Genomic DNA, 18,257 nt, shown 5'->3' with positions numbered 1-18,257 from the left:
AAGCAAACTATTAAGATTGATGAAACACCTTTGTTCAAGTACTCCTGCTAATAAAGGGATTATTCTTCCCCTTTCCTAATGGGTATTTTATTCTGGCAACTGATGGATCTTATATTAAACTGTTTCAATTCCAAGAGGCATCTGCTGCTACAATTACCAAACTGAAGAAAGAAGGGATATAGAGCCCTGTGATTTGAAGGAAAAACAAGAAGAGAAAAAGGCATAAAGTTTACATGACACTAACAATCCTTACTGACAGGTTTTTCTGACTTTGCAAACTTCCTTTCACACAGAAATATTCTTTTACAATCTGACAATTCCCTTTAGCCTGAAAACTTCATGAACATGTCACATATTCTTGTTTTCAACCTCTTTGAAGTCCCTGCAAGAATCTTTCTAACCTACTGGTCAGGATGACATGCAACTGCAGACATGAAATTAATAACTGCATTTGCAGTACCCTTCTCAAACTACTTCTGCCCTTTACAAGATTCACTGTTTCCCTAAGTACACTTTTAATGAAGACAAACAAACATCAATAAAGGTTAAAAAAATAAACAGATTTAAGCAACTTTCAAGAAAAGAAAACCCAAATCATTCTGTCAAGACTCTGTTTGACTTCGTCACTGGGAAAACCACAAAGGACGTGCTGCTGCTCCAGTCTGATCATGCAAGTCTCTGAAAACTTTCCCTGGTCCATTATTTATTTAGAAAAAAAAGAACCTTTCCGGATTTACCATAAGAGAAGTGAACATGAGACATTAGTTTTGCAGACTTCACAGTGGCTGACAAAGCAAAACACAGACTGAATTTAGGCAGCCAGCAGAGCAAGAATCTCTGAAAAAGGGCACCTTAAATAAATGCACAATAAATGTCTCCTCAGCCCACTCAAGCAGAGCCTTCAGCCACTGCTGTATGTCCATGTCTGCTTTAAAAGCAGGTCATGGATGCTTAGAGAAAAGCCACAGACCTTGATTTCCATCCATCTGGGAATTACTACATTTTGCAAGTTAGCACATATGAAAATGCACTAAAGACAGTACTCTCCAAGTTAATTTAGGCTCAGAGAGTTCTACCACAAATAACCTTTGTAAAACAGTTAACATGACCTACAACAGATTTTTTGAAGGAATGTGACTCTTGAAAAGAATCATCTTTTCATGTTCTGCTAACACAACAAAACCTTTTCCACAGCCTGACCATCAGCACATATGCATTTACTAGCCACAAAAAAAAATCATAAAGTTACTTTGAAATTTGTTTGAAGATCAGCTAAAAGCATCTGCAATGCTGTACTCTCCAGTGCAGGAACACCTTCCAAGCCATGAATGTCTATTCCATTTTAAACACTTCTCCCCTGCTATTCCATGGAAGACCCACACAAGTTTATCAGTACAGGAAAAGAGCAAAACTTCATGAATAAAATCCTATCAAACTGATTTAGCAATAGTATGGTTCATGAGGGAACAAACTTTAACAGTAATTTGCTTTGGTTTATCAACTAAAATGAAATCTCTTTCCCCCCATCAACCCCTTCTTCATTTCAAGACTCTTATTTTGCAGGGAAAATTAATTTTATCTGAGCAGGTGAATATTCCATGTCCCTGCTGCTTTTAATTCATGCAACCTGCTATGGCAACACAGTTGTTTGGGCTCTTGCAAAAAATTAACAGGAAATTTATTCACCTGTGTGTGCAAATATTGTTGCCTATTACATGGAAATACAACTTTGAAACACCATATTTACAAAACAGAACATTCCAAAGCTGCGTGGTCTCTGTGGACATCTGTATAACACCAAAAACCAGGAGTAATGGGAAGTTCTTTTGAAGGTCCCCACCCATGAAAGGGGGGTTATGCTGACTCTCTTGCACCTGTGCTGCTCTGAACAGACAGAATCATCCCTGGGATGCGTCAACTCAAGCAATTGCGTGGATTATCTAACAAGACAGCCAGACTGCAGCTTTCCTCACAGCTTTTCCCTGGAAGAGAGATTTGTTCCTTCCAAATCCGTCGGGTGCAGTGAACTCTTCTCTGCTTCAGCTCTTCCAGAGGGAAAGTATTGGCTTGGAGGAAATAACAACTAAGTAGCTCCCTCATCGACAGCAGAAAGCGAGCATATTGACTTGTGCCCTTTCTGTATTGATGCTCTGGCTGAGTAAATGAAGATGTACAGGGGAAAAGCAAAGAGCACCACAAGCGGGTATGCGACCCAGAAAAGCACAGTAGCAATTTTATATCTTCTTCAATCTTCCTGAAATGTGATTACAGTTGACCTTTAAATCTAGTAGATCAACCAATTGATTCTGCTGGAACAACCCTGTGTGTGATCTAAGAGCATGCCCATGCTTAAAAAACTTCCCACAGCTGCCTGGCATAGTCATTTTATTTTGTTGTAAAAGTTACCAAGATTTGTCTGAATTGATTTTGCTTGCAAGAAAAACACACCATCAAAACTGCAGCATCAGCAGACACTAAAGGTCTTAGATTCTTGCAGGATGAATGCAATATCAATACAATTAGGATGTATCCATATGAGGTACACAAGAGGGATGGAAAGAAGATGTTTCTAATCTCACTTAATCCTAATGCAGCCCCAAGTCTGATTTTTTAGACTGTGGGAAAAAAAAAAAAAACCAAAGAAAGCTACAAACGCTCCAAAGTATTTGCCAGGCAAAACACTGAATTTGGAACGGAAAACATATTTAACAGCTCTTTGGGAAGTAAAGCTTTAAAGCTTTGGTGTCATGTTGGACAGTAGTTTTATTTCAGCTGCTAAACTGTCCTTCAAAAAAAAAAAAAAAAAAACAAAAACAAAAAAACAAACAACCTCAAAAGAGACTTCAGGATGATATTAGTCCATAGTGGGCTTGGAAGTGAGAATCAGCAACACCAGAGATCCTACTCACGTACAGCATCTCGGATTTCTCTGAGCATTCACTCTGTAGCACAATCCTTATTTTATAGTTGTTTATTTTATAGATGGAAAAAGACACACACAACAAAGTGAACAACTTGTGAAACCTCATCCAGCAAGCTGAGGACAGAGGAAGGAGGAGGATGTACAACTCCAGAGCCCCTCCAGTCCCATGACAAACTTGGCAACACTGCTGCTCCCAAAACCTTCATCCTCCCCATCAGAAGTGTTTTGAGAAGTCCACATCATACACTCATGCTCACAGAGTCAACTACACAGCAAGTTCTTTTAAGCTGAAAGTTATTAACTTCACTCCATATTACATGTGGGGTGTCCAAAAGAACCAGAAAACTGGAAATGAAAGGTTAGCTGGTGCTTTATCAGGCACAAGAGAGCCCACAGACTTGATCAGCTCTGTCATCTATGAAATTTCTACAAACAGCTTTGGAAGAAGCATCAAGCAGTGCAGCCAAAAAAAAAAAAAAAAAAAAAAGAAAGAAAAAAAAAAAGAAGATGGCACTGAGCAAACTGAAAATGCTACACTGAAAATTCTGAAAATACAAGATTTGACTCCAGAGTAAAACTGAAGCAGACGGCAAACCAGAGAACTTGTTAAGTCTGAGTGCAGAGACAACTGCAGAGAAGACTCTAAATAGAACCCAACTGAAAGCAGATGGGTAGGGCAGGGAACATTAGAATAAAAACCTAACTAATGGTAAAACACACAGGGATGTTTTTTCTCAAAAGAGAAACATATATCCACCCTCACTGAGGGATAACCTCGGAGGGAGGAGGAAGCCATTATCTTTTTAACTGCAGCTTATTTGATACAAAGTGACATTTTCTCTGAATGAAGAATTCTTTTCCCATAAAGAAAAGCCACCATCTGAAATGAGACAGAGCCCAGTAACACTGCAGTAGTTGAGAATGTCATGATTTCCATCAGAAAACTGTTTTGCAGAGATCAGGAACAGCTGTTTCAAACTGAATTAGACTAAAACTGGAAACAAGCTGTCAAAACCCAAAAAATATATTTTATACATAAAAGAACGTATTTGATTCAGCTGTTTTATCATGGTGGTCAGCCAAAAGAGAAATAAAGTAACATTCTGAGATCCAGACATTGTCGCAAAGACTCTCTCATTTTAACACTCTTTATGTAGATTTATTCCTTTGAGCATTTGGAATAGGAAAAATGTCAAACAGCTCATATCACAGATTCTTGAATATTTTCAAACCATGGGCAGCTTAAAACAGTTTAAAGACACCTGAGGACTCTTGCTGCTCCAGTCCACATTCTCTGCATCTTCCTTAGCAGTAACAGGCTGGTGCAATAAGGAAAATATACTGAATTGATGTTGACATGAAAAGATTAAAATAATTCACTTTAACCCACCACTTGTGGGTAATAGCACATGCATCCAGCTCCTTTTTGTGCATGCTTGCAGATCCTGGGAGGCTTTTAGTGGGTATTTTCAATATTGATTTCCCCAGGAATTGCAGTTTCATATAATGAGAAGTAAATACATCTATTTTAGAATATATTGTAGAATGTCACATCAAGATACAACTCCTTTGTGTCTAATGGCCCATGCAGTACACAGAGCACCTTTAGTACTCTGCCACTACCAGTTACAGGAGCTTAGAGAATCCAGATACAACAATCAAATTAATCAAGGCTGCGCTGGTTTTGAATAGAACTATTTGTTCCAAAGCACAACTCTGAACATCAAAGACCTCTGTGATTTTATTACACGCTGTTAAGATGTAGCCATTATACCCTACTTTCCAACCAAGTCTGAGGTAAGCTTGAAAATACCCTTAGCACTTCAACATGGTCATTACTTCTCATAACAATGATTCATGCTAATTCCATCTAATAAGGATATTAGTTATTACTGCCAGCTCGTCAGTAGATGGGCTTTTGAAGAAGAGGTATCTGAGAACAAGCAAATCATGAGCATATAAAAAAAATGTACACCCCAAGAAATGCATTTTTAACTCACTAGAAGACCAGGCAAGTGTGCAACTGCAGCCATGTGCCATTTCTCCTCTCAGATTACTCACCCAGTCCAGATTTAGGCATTTTAACTTGAGGGCTTAAGTTTTCAGCACACTCAGTGCAGCTCCAAAGCATGACTGAATGCTTCACACTAAGCCAAGAACTTCACAAAAGAGCACAACAAGATAACTGCTGCTCAGGATACAGAAACTTTTGATCTTTCTGTGAAAAGATCAAAAATGTGAAAGACTAGCACCTGGTAAAATCAATCAGCTTTCATTAAATCTTCTTTTATTAATTCAGAGGACATCTTTTTCCACATACACTGTAACTGAACAAGTGTCAGTGGTTAAAAGATTTTATTCATGTTTTTTGTTTCTTCTGCAAGAATCATTACATTCAGGCACTTAAAATTAGATTAAATGAACTGCTATAAATGCTTGGGCTAATTTTGTATCAGCAAAGGACATGATAACACGTACTGATAAGCGTCTTTATTTCCAGAATTTCAGGATTTTACAGCTCTAGTAGATTTAAATGCTAGCTCATACCAAGAAAATATACCAGCAGCAAATGGAGTTAGGAGTGAAGTAGCTCTGAGGGTAATGATCATATTCTGATCTCTCTTCTATTTTCCTATCAACCCCCAACCCAGCCCAACCATGGCACCGCTCAGATTTCAGGAGAGCCAAGACATGGTTCTGGAACTACTCAAGAAGCCTGACAGCCAGGCACAGGGTTACACAGCCTACAGTTCTTATCCAATAATGGTCCTGATGTCATGGTCTGTAATTTCTTATTCACGTTCTTCAACTGTCACAGAGCCACAAAACACCACCATTTGTCCAGGGCAGAATTATTCTTCCCTCTCAGGAAAATAAAAATCAGTCTGCATTGAACCCAAGAGGCAAGAGATGCTGAGGGTCACCACAGACCTTCTGGTTTACACACCTTCAACATCAGCAGCTCAGTATTAACTCCTGCTGAACAAAAATCTGCTGCCATATTTTTGCCAAATGCACATTTCCACGAAGCAGCAACCAGTGGTCAGAAATGCAGTTTTGATTACAGGCTTACACAGTTCCTTACACAGCCTAGTCTCAACTTTATTAGCTGTTAGGCCATCTCCATGTTTTGTTACCCAATTATCAACAGCATGAGATTAAGATACAACAGGGAAGAATTGAGCATTGTTTATATGCAATTCAAACAAATAAATCCACTGTGAATTGTCAGGGGAGGGGGCAACTTCAGTAACTTCAAAAGAGAACTCCAAAGAAGAACACAGATGAGTGCATTAGAAAACCAAATAGCAGTCACAATAAAAGACCTGACAACAACAAAAGTAGAGAGCAACAGGGTGACATCATTAAATTTTCCATTTTATTTGATTTCCTCTAGCAGCTACAAAAAATCTTTTCCATATAAAGAATATCTGTGGGATGCTTATCACCTGCATCAGTTATTTTATATTAGTGTTCATATTCTTCGAATGCCCTTCATATGAAGGTCACTGAATGCTTTACAAACATCTTTAATTTGCCTCAAAGAAAGCAAGACAGGACACTGAGTCTCTGAAAGCACCCTTTGTGTTTTCATGGTAGCACTGTCCACGACACGGTCAGGCTTTATCACCAGCAGCAAGTCAGTCTGAGCCATGGAGAGCTGAGGCAGCAGGACAACTGGAAATTCAAAGGAATGCTGGGTCTGAGGGTTTCTTGCAAGGCTGCTCTTGTTCTGAAGTCCTGCATATTCATCAATTAATCCCCAGACAACATGGATTTCCAGTTACACTTTGTTGTATTCCTCAGATTCTGAAAGTAAAGCTGCTTCTGCTGCTCTGATGGCTGTACCGGGAGTTACCCACAGGCCACATTTCTGTGTCTGTGCCTGGCTTAGCTGGATTCAAACTTAATACAAAGCAAGGCAGTTTTAATTTGGTTTGATGACCACACTACACAACTTAGAAAGAGAGAGTGATCACTGACTTATAAATTACATATTTGAGCTGTGAATTGCATGAGGAGTTCTTGCAGAGGGAAAAAAGGAGTTAGGGGAGGAAGAACCAGGAGTGGGCAGAAGCATTTTGGTTAAAACAGAGCCACATCTATCATTTCCATCCTGAAATAGGCTAACAGCTAGGACATTAATACTTATCAAAGAAACAGGGGAAAAAACCCACTCATTAGCAAATAAAGGTGTTGCAAAGCATTAAATAATTCCCACCAGCTGACAAGGGAGCTGTGATTTATAATAGTGTGTTATTGATAGATCACTTCCCATAATTAGGAAAAGTGAGACTGGTACTGCTTACAGCATTATTTTGATCAGAGCCTTGAAAAATACCGTTGAATAACAACAAACACTAGGCATAACAATAGAAAAACACCCTATCACTGCTCTCAGGCTGCTTCAGATTTGAAACAAAATACTCTAAAAAAAAATTCAGTGAGAAAGACAATTCTGTTTGGACACATATCACCTTACTTCACAACAGCCTCATGGTGTGAATTATTACTACGATAACTCTGGGAAGATCACAGATATAAAACATTCAAACTATGTAGCAAAAATAAGTCAGAATCAAAGGCTAATTATTTCTCTTTTTTTTTAAGCAACAAGTTACTCCTCATAACTCTTCTCTTCCTGAAGTATCAGAGTAACCTCAGTCTACTAAAATGTCAAATAAACCCAACTAATTTCTCTACTAGCACAAGTCAGCATTTGTTGGAAATTCTCACCTGCCATAACAACTTTCCATAGTGCATAGAAAAAAAACACACAGGGAATTTTCATTTCCTTTCATTCAGATTATCAGGTGTCAAAACCACTTTTATAGCTTTAAGATAAAAATAAAATAGTTACAATAGCCCTGGCTTGGACTTTTGTCTGAAACCAACATAGGAATCAAAGGCAAAGTAAAGAGAGCCCAAGAGATGAAGATTCCAGGGATTCACAGCTGGGGAGGAAAGATGCATCTTCCACAGAGAAGAGGGACATAAGTGATGTTATCCATCTCCAATGCCCCAGACACTGCTCTAGGCAGGACCTCTAGGGAAAACAAACCCTATCTAACAAGCAGCAGCTGGTAATTCTGCCTTTACTGTTGCTACTGTTATAACCTTCCCTCTTTTCCTTATGGTTTCCACTATTTTCCCCACCTCACTATATTCACTTTCTTTTTTAAACTACCATTGCGGAGCTCCGAGACCCTCAGAAAAATTTCATGCCCTACCTTTTTCCTTCTACAGTAAAGCACATATAAACTATTGAAATTACATTTTGGTACAAGCACTTTCTTCCTCATCAAAGCTTTTCCAGTGCTTTTCCCTCCCATCATTATAATATCAATGATAATTTGCACACTACCTGAATTTGCCATCCCTGCCACTGCTGGTCACTAAAATCAACCCTGAAATAGTAAAAATCAGTATTCTCCAGGCAGACAAGTGAGCAGTAATTAATAACTGCAGCAGTTGGAAGCAGAGAGGTAACCACCTGTTTCCCAGCCATATTAAAAAAAAACAAAAAGAAAAGGAAAACCAGAACATTAATGTAATTCTGAACAGCAAGGGCATTTCACCAGACATTAGTCCAAAATTACACAGAATTAAAAGCCCATAAAGGGCATTTTTCCAGACTTCCAGGCAAACAACATTAGTCACTGGCTATATTATACTTGGCATCTACAAAACATTTCTGTCCAAAGAACTCAACGCACTTGAGACACATATAGACTAGAAACTCTCCCAAGAAGTAGGTTAAGTAATATTATCCTATTCTATCTGCATGAAAAATGAGGCACAGAAAAATTTCATGCAGCCTGTTCAAGGTTACAACAATTAGTAAGAAAAGCAGGAATAGAATGCAAGTGGCCCAGCTCCTATTTTGTGTCCAGTGCACAAAACCCACCAGTCCACGTGCCATTCATTTCTCCAGTGACAGGAACATAAACTCCTGAGGCTGATCTGCACAGGAAAGGAGCCCACAGCTGGACCTTCCAGTGCAGCTCCCTCTGGGAACCTCTGGTTCTGCTCTTTACACAGCAGATTCCTCCAGAATCTGTGGATTTCCACATAACAGGATGTCACAATATTATAATGCTGCATTTCTGCAGAAAAAAAAGTCCTGAAAGGACAAAATTTTGGCCACCTGCCTGAAATTCCCAAGAAGTGCCAACACAATAATCCAGTTGCATTGTCGATGCTACTGTAAAACTACAATAAATTCACAATGTTTGAGCACACCCAAAATTCAAAATTAATGTTCCTTGGAATGAACATATCCTTTTATAATCAGGTTGAATTAACTTTTTTTCCTGTTCTGCAGTGTTTCTCTACTATCATGGTTAACATTTAATGTCATTTATTGTCATTAAACTCAATATTTGTGTCTAATCAATACTAAGCTACCAAGTGCAGCTGTAACAAGTCTGGTCTTTCTCTACGTGCTCTATTGATTTCTTTTTTTTTGGAGCCCTACAACAAACACAATTTATACAAATAATTTATCAGGAAACATATCAAAATAATTGAATAAACAAAACCTATCTATACCTTTTCTCTTCAGTCATGTGACAGAAAATCATTTTAACTCATTAATGGTAATCTTAACAGTTCGATTTTAAATTTATGTAAAAACAAGAGGAAGCCATGAAGCAACAAATTTAAATCCAAATATTTTTAGCCTATTTCCACATGCAGATCAACAGTAATTTGTTTTCGTTTTGTATTTCCCAGCATATTACTTTCAAATAAATTTATGACAACTCCTGTCCACCTTTGTTCACTTGGAAAACTTATAATGCACAGATATTATGAAGTTTATCCAAGTTGCCAAAAGCATCTTTTCACAGATAAGTAAATTAAATAGTTTGACATAAATCCTACTTCCCCAAAAAGTTACCAAGTCAGAAAAGTTGATTTTTTGCTTCCTGCTTGAAGCAGTAGAAAATGGCCTTCCCAAACACGTGGTTATCACGTTTTGTAAGCAGCATCTCATGAAGATAAAACAATACCACCACCTCTCACATACACCTACACACGGGTTCAAGGAGAGTTGGAACTGAAGTAAAGCACATGGATAAATCCAACTCTGAAAACAGCAGGGAATACAACACTGCATTTCAGTGAAGTTAAAAATGAAGAAGAAAATTTAAAATAACATCACCTGTTCCAAGACTACAATTGCTCTCAATTTTCCCCACTTCTACCACTGCTAATAATATTATTTAAAGTCTGAACACAGACCCTTTACTGCAAAGGAAGGGGGAGAAGGAAAGATGACTTGCAGAAGACTATTTTTACTTGGGCAAGTGTACTCTGCTGATGCTGCTGTCACTCAGCAATGCAGGGGAGACTGAGTTTGCTGCTCTCCAACAAACACAGCATTCCTTCACTGGTTGAAAGTAATTCTGGAGCTTGGTTTGGGAGTTGATCCATTCTGCACACACCCTGCACCTGAACAAACAAGCAAAAAACCTCTACAGTGATTAAAGCTCAAGTGTGGGGCATGAACTACCTACAGCACCCCAGCAAGAGAGGGGAAACCTGCCCAAAAAAACATTTTCCTTGCTCAGTGGACATAAAATACACTATTTTCTGTTCCACTGGAGCCAAAGGAAACACCTTAACAGGCACTGCCGCAAGGCACCCACGGGGCGAGGGCATGGAACACTTTGCCAAGGACAAAGGATGAGCAAGTACACACTGCAGGCCATAAATAACCTCCCTGAAGCTGCAGATGGAAACCCAAAATTTATACCACTCAAAGAATGAGCTGACACTCCTGGACTCCAAAAACCTGCACCTACTCTGACCACCAGCATTACTATAGCTGGATCAAGTGACCACACCACCACAAGCTTTATTAAACACTTTATGTGTGGGGAAGTATGACACTGGTTTAATCACAGCACCAACAAGTAATTTTTCCCCCACAAAACCTCTCTGTTATCCAGTATTGAGAACAAATATTGAGAAACACGCAGTTGCTTAGTAAAGGATGCTGATATTCATGAGTTGGTGGTCTCATCTCCTGCAGAAAACAAGCAGCACTGGGAGCAGGGAAGGATGGCACAAGGGCACCTGGCATAGAACTGTCCTGAAGAGCAAGAGAAGAGAGTTCTTACAGTTTCTTCCACAAATCTGAGGTGACATCTCTTTTTTAAAAAAAAAAGTCAAAACTTGATCAGTATTTCGGTCTAGAAAGTGACTTTCAAAAATTCCTTTAATCTAAATTTAGCTGATGCCTTCTGCTCTGTGGTGATTTCCCTTGAATTCCAAGATAATGCAAGAAGCAGGTACCTGGTAATGAGGGGTAAGGCAGAGCCTCTGCAGACCCAGTCCTGAGTGTTCCAGGCAGTATCAGGCCACACACACACACACAAACCAGGAGCCCTCCTGACTGCTACTGTCATCTCAGATTTCACCTGCTCAGACACAGCAGTGTATTATTACAAAAAAAAAAAAAAAATCAACTGCCAAGATGTACATAACTACAAAACCCAGAATTCAAGTACAATGACTCAACAGAGACAGTCCATGAGAAAAAAACCCTACTGCTATCTACAAACTTCCTATCTTACCCATAATACTCTCTCTGCATTAACTTTGCAGAATGATAGCTCATTTTTACCTTATCTAATATTGTATCTTCAGTATTACATTAGAGAGTACATATGGATCCTTCTGGGAAACAGCACTTGAATTGTAATAAAGATAACCTCCTTTCTTAAATGAAATTGAAGAGGAGGGGAAAAAATTTTTTTCCAGTAGACCTAAATACTGCTCCATGGCTACTACACATCTCCATGCACCCCACAGGAAGCAAAGTAATTCACTTCCATGATTTCTACTGATACATAAAAATAAGCTAAAGCAAAGAAGAAAAGCCACTTAGCTGTTGCTTGCAATACAATAAACTAAAACTTCCTGTGTTTTTCAGCTATGGCTTGGTGAGGGCTGTTAAACACCTGAAAAAGGAAAGTTCCTTTACAGCTGTGTGTGTATGCAATTAATGCATTTGACAAGCTGTTGTGTTCCCAAACAGCTGCTTCCATTACGTGGACAACTTTACCATCTGCAAAACCATTGGATAAACTACAGTAAGTAAATATCAGGAGAGCAGGTGCATATAAATAACAAGCGCTGCCAAGATAACACACTTCTGTAAGGGAAGTTTTCATTCTTCCCACTGGACTTTTTCTTACTCCTGAAGCAGGTAAATTTAAAATCAGAAATGGAGGAACCAGTGCTGTGACTCACAGGAGCAATAAAAAAAGGTTCAGGGCAAGTATCTGTGAAATCACAATTAAATGAAACTCATCTCTACTGCACTCAGCCAAAGGGGTCAGTAAATTTGCACCTGAAAGTGGGTCTTCTCCAAACACATAACCAAGCACAGGTACAAGTATTAATTATGGAAAACAAAACAAGCTGGTAAGTGTCAGGTTAGTCTAATCTCCTATGTCAACACTCGCATCTTAAACACAGTATTTTTCATTTATGATCTTCACTCCATTTCACACCCAGCACTGCTACTCAACCTGAAAACTTGTCCATGCATCCAAGACCAGAATGAAATCAGGCATTTGCTGGCCCCAATATCAAAACAAAGCTGCAAATAAAAAGGAACAACTATTCTAACATCTAGTATCTCATGAACCACAGGAGAGTGCTTTGATATACCAAATACTAATTTGCTTCTCATAGATAGCCCAGTCATTACCAACCTTACTTATTACTGTCCTAAAAGTGACTTCTAACAGTCTCCTCAGGTCTCAAAAATAAGCAGAATGCATTGAAACATGCAACAGTCTGTGCACTCATTTTCCTTGTATTTTGTGAATGTTCTTTTGGAATGGCACCACAGCCCCAGAAGTCTCCTCCCCTGGCAGCCATGGGGCTGCTCATGCCATCAGTAATGCATGAACAATCAAAGGCAGAGGAAAATGCCCTTATCTCAGCTCATCAAAAATACAAGAAAGCAAGCCACAAAGGGGTCACAAATTAAAAATTAAATGCAGGCAGACCTAAAGTGTATTGACAGACCATCACTTCTAAACCATCCCCGAGAAGCAGCTGGAAACAAGAGACACATAAGAATAGAAAGCGGCCAGAAGAAATAATGAAATAACTCTTACTCAAGAAGCGTATTTAGCAATGAAGAATTAAGCAGGAACAGAAGGTTCTGTGCTGGTAAATCCAGCAGCTCACACTCTCACACAGGCAGCACATCTTCTGCAACTTAGCCAGTGGGTTTTTTTTAATCTCTGTTGTCTCTGACTTCTGTTTTACAGCTAAAATAAAAGGTACTGTTTTTCTCCTGCAACATTTCACTGTGTATATGAGTGCACAGGATAATAAAACTTCCAGCTTTCTGACATCAGAATCCAGGATTACAAAAAATTGCTCTTCAAAGCTCCATAACACTCTTAAGTTAATAAAAAACTACATTAGAATAGCTCTGTCAAAGCTATTTCATCACTGCCTGAGTTTACTCTGATAATGACCTAACGAAGTAATTAAATCCCTGAAGGTTTAACTGCCTTACAAGTTTAGAGGTCTTCCTACTTTTACTTTTGCTGAAAGTAGCAAATTAATTATTTTTTCTTCAGTGCCAATAATCTGCTGCTAACAGCAAGGAACACAAGCAAACAAGAAATATTTTCTCAATTACTAAATCTCCATTTAAAAATCTTCCCTGTTCCCCATTTTCCAATCATACCAAATTTCTCTCAATGCCAAATTCTGCTGATTTTAGAAAACATTAATACATATTTGAATTTTGACACATTACTGTATTAATATTATTGTGGTATTCATACAATTATTGCAGTATCCTATCTTAAATCTGTAGAATGGTTGGCTCAATGTGTAACAAGAATTTGCCTACAAAGTATTTGTGAACTCTCAAAGTCTTCTTGGCTCATGTACCATAATAAATAATTTAAAGTGGATCTGTTTCTTTTAATGCTCTAAATATTTTCAGATTTACTATTCCTGCTTACTCCTGCTGCCTTGCATAAGGGTATTAAAAGCTACAACTCCAGACACACTCACTATTAATAATTATTGTAACAGAAATTAATCCATCTTTTATATTTCTTAACAGCTTACAGTATTTCAAACATAATTTTAAGAAAACTTTTAAATACTTATTCATTTTAATATTTCTATAAAAATTAATAGGCATGCTCAAAAAAATCAGGATGGGAACAGGCAACCTGAAACATAACAATGCTCAGAGGCCAACAAGAATTGCAATGCCATGTTTTCTAATATAAGAAAATTAGGTGAGGAAAGGAGTGGTTTTGACCAACAAGTAGATTGTTCAGAGGAGAAAAGGAAACATACCTATCCAAATCCTACATATATTCAACATACAGATTTATGAAACTGAATTATGTAGCTGAGAAAGAAGTTTCTTTCAGCAAAAACTATTTTTTTAATGTAAAAGACTGCATTAATATTATCTGCCTTTTTCTTTTACACTATTTAAAATTCAATGCCATATATATGGCATGCAAACAGGAGGAATGTCAAAGCTGCTGAATACAGTCGCTTTTGAGACCATGGGCAGAAAATGGTGGGGAAAGGCTCCAAGATTCCTGATGATGACAACTTCCCTATAGGACTCTTTCCTAGAAATAGTTTGGAGGTGGCAAAAGCTGTTGATTCTCTGTTCTAATATCCCACTACAGTGTTTACTGCCAGATGCAAGGACATAACATACTTTTAATTTATACCTATGTAAGATGCTAAATGTGAAAATGCTTGGGAGTTAATACCCGCTCTGAGATCAAGGGCATGCCTTGGAATCACAGAAAAGTCTCCTCTTAATTAAAACATCATTTTATCCTTGAAAGTACATTTAGGTACATATTACACTCCTCAATTCTAAAAAAAGCCAGCCCTTCTGACAGCCCCAAACACTCAGAAGTCTGCTGTACCACTAATCCAACATGCAATGGGAATACACAACCAAATCACACAGATGTATTTTGTTACCTTGTTTGACCACTTGTAGGCCTGAAGAAGCTGGCTGTAAAGGGGGGTTTTGTCCTGCACAGGGTCGAGGCTCAGGAGCCCACTGTTGTGCAGGGGGTGGTTCTCTGAGGGCTTCCCAACGAGGTTGCTCAGACGCTCCAGTTCACTGGAAGAAAGCAGAAGGGCATTTTTTAAAGTCAGATCTGGGAATCGCAGACATACAATCCTCCAGGGACAGCAGCATGCACCAATTCTATTTTAGTAGCTAAATGAGTTTTAAATATGCCCCAAATTTGATTTAAAACACAATCACTCTTATTACCCAAACAATTTGAAGCAGTCTGTTGGTTGTTAAGCTCAGCTCTTCTTAGGAGAGAAAGTACAAGTCAAGAGTCTTTGAAAACAACCTGGAAAGAGTCAGACTATGGCAGGTCCTGTTCACAACCCAGGGCACCTCCTGAGCAAAGCAGCCCCTCAGAAACCACAAAATTCTGACTTTAGCATTGCCTGCAATACTAGAAGTAATTTTTTAACCACCAAGCAAGCAGATGTCTCATCATTTCATTAGAGAACTCCAAATTAACATTGTCTTCATACAAATACACACAAGAACTGGCATTAGTCCTAAGCCTAGAGACAATCCTGCAAAGGCTGTGATTACTCTAATCAAGTATCTGCCTTCCAAGTTCGCAGGACAAGGAAGGATCTTCTGATTTCCATGAGGAATTTGTATATTTGTAATGTAAAATACTCAGCTGAAGCATAATAAGCACCATTTTCCCATGAAAAAATCCCTCACTGTGAAATGATCTATCATTGCTTCACATCTCATTTGTCAAACACAACATTTAATCATAACAAAAGTTAAGCAGTTTTTCAAACTTGCATTAATCAACTGTAGAAGAAAGGCTGGCCACTTTGCACAGATATAAAAAGCAGTTTTTCAAGTGACATGACTAATCAAGTGCTTTTCCTTCTGACTGCCCAGTGCTACACCCTAGTCTGAACTTCAGAACTTCCACTAAATTAAATGCAGCACTCAGACTTTTCAAAAGGCAGCTTATGAAAATATCTGTGAAGAAAAATCCAAAGTATCTCAATTTACATTTAAGAAAGGTTACAAAAATAAACTCCCAACAATCAGGGAACTGACAGTTAAAAGACTTCCGCACTTCACTACCACAAAATTAATCATCATTCCTTCAAGTTTCCTTGGCCTACATTCCTTCCAAGCCTCTGGTGCTGGGAACACTCACAAATCTGTCTAGTACTCCTTGACAAAAGAATACAATAAAATAAGTGTGACTAGGCATAATAACTGAGGATTTGCTGAACAGAGACAGCAGTCAATACTTTCACTACATCAAAGTCCACTGGTAGCATTAACTTCAGTACACCTTGGAGTATTCCCTTGCTACTCGAACAGGCCAGTTCATGGAATACCCTGAGTTGGAAGGGACCAACAAGGATCCCAGTCCAACTCCTGAGTTATCTATTATTGTTTGGGAAGGAGATTTTGGGGTTATACCTGATAACTCTTTAAAAGGCCACAGAGCAAGGCAAGAAGGATAACCAATGGAACAGCTCAGGTTCCACAGAGGGAACCATGAGGCCTCCTCAGCTTGAAAACTAAAAACCAAAGGGATACAACACCTACCCCTAGAGCTGGGTACAGCGTCATTCATGAGAAGGGTTATCCACCACCTTTCCCAACAGAAGAGAAGTGGGTAACAAATTATATTACCATGATCACAACTAAAAATCAGCAAGGCCTTTTAATCAACAAGAAACAAAGTCTTGCACACAAGACCCTGAACCAGAAGATCCTCTGGGAAGGGGTGGTTAAGCACCTGTGGACACCTCCCTGAACAGTGCTGATGGCACCCAGGAGGATACAGCCAAACCCAGCAGCCCAGTGGTGGGACCAACACGGACCATCACTGAGTCAGTTAGGCTGGAAAACACCTTTATTATCATTAAGTCCAAGGATACACCTCACATTGCCAAGTCCACCACTCAACCATGTCCCTAAGTGTACACTAAGTACTCAGTTCCTGTGTCTGCATACACAAAACTGCTGAATGAAACTGTGAGCCAGCCTCTCTTCTGCCCATAATTTCCCTCCACGTCTCCAGCCTCAGCAGTTTGTCCCCATTAAAAAAACCCCACACCTGCTGGTACTAAGCAAGTACACTTAGCTGGGATAATTTTCCAGCCTGACAAGTTCTGGTAATAAAACGATCGTTCTTGAACCCCTTAGATGCTACTGAATACTCTGCACCTAGGAAGTGTTTGAATTTTTAACAAAAAACTTCAAAATACACAGAAAAATCTCCCTGCAGCCAAACGCAGCCAAACCTTGTCAATGCAATCCCACCGATTTAACGAGGTCCTTGGCGAAAACAAAACGAGAGCAAAAACCAGAACAAAAACTCATAAATATTATGAGCACGTTCAACCCTTTGGAGACTCTGGAGCGGAACACCACGAAGGGGTAACGCGCACGGTGCTGGGGGGAATAAAATGGAGCGTTCTCGCATTTATACGCCTAAAACTTTTCCCTGGAGTGAAAACGGCCCCGCCGGGCGCTGAGAGGAGCCAGGACACCCCGGGACCCCCTCCCTGCCCACGGGGGGATCCCCCGCCGGGGCCGCTGCTCACCCCAGGTCGCGGCTGACGGAGTGCAGGCTCTCCTGGAAGGCGGCCACGAAGCCCTTCTCGCGGCCCTCCAGGGTCTCCTTATTGCGCATCCCATCCTTGAGGCAGTCGAAGACCCTGGTGACGCTGGAGCGCAGCGCCTGGATGGCGGCGATGGCCTGGGAAAACGCCTCCAGGTTCACGCCGGGGCTCAGCGCCCCGTCCGCCATCTTGGCCGGCGCGACCAGCCCCGCCGCGCCACCGCGGTGCACGCTGGGAAATGTAGTCCGGGCGTGTGGGGGGGGGGGAGGTTGTTGATCGCCGCGACGCGATTTTTAGAGACTTTTATCTGCTTTTCCTGGGCCACTTACGTCAACAATCACGGAGTCGGCAAGGTTGGAAGAGACCTGTAAAATCATGGGATTAGTTCAGTTGGATAGACCGTGGTGCTAATAACACCAGGGTTGTGGGTTCATGTGAGGGTCATTTACTTGAAAGTTGGACTTGATGATCCTTGCGTGTCCCTTTCAGCTCGGAATATTCTGTGAATCTGTAAATCATCAATTCTAACCATCCACCCAGCACTACTACTGTAACCCCTAAACCACATCACCCAGCACCAGATCCAGATGCCTGGAATCACAAAATTACAAAATCATAGAATCATAGAATGTCCTGAGTTGGAAGGGACCCAAGGAACATCAAGTCCAGC

The 18,257-nt window shown here is 39.8% G+C and overlaps 1 protein-coding gene across 1 annotated transcript in view; it reads right to left on the bottom strand.

The window, feature by feature from the left end:
• The window catches only part of MED27 (mediator complex subunit 27), an 84,231-nt gene extending 66,447 nt beyond the window's left edge, over window positions 1-17,784 (bottom strand). Inside the window, exons 1-2 of the mRNA XM_082295444.1 lie at window positions 17,570-17,784; window positions 14,930-15,074 (exon numbers count right to left, since the gene is read on the bottom strand). Of these exons, the coding sequence (XP_082151570.1) occupies window positions 14,930-15,074; window positions 17,570-17,775 (351 nt within the window). The 5' untranslated portion in view covers window positions 17,776-17,784. The remainder of the gene's footprint in view (window positions 1-14,929; window positions 15,075-17,569) is intronic.
• Window positions 17,785-18,257: the final 473 nt, after the last annotated feature.

The sequence above is a fragment of the Coloeus monedula genome, assembly GCF_965178545.1.
Source record: "Coloeus monedula genome assembly, chromosome: 21".
Lineage (NCBI taxonomy): Eukaryota > Metazoa > Chordata > Aves > Passeriformes > Corvidae > Coloeus > Coloeus monedula.
This window is presented reverse-complemented; position numbering and strand designations above follow the sequence as displayed.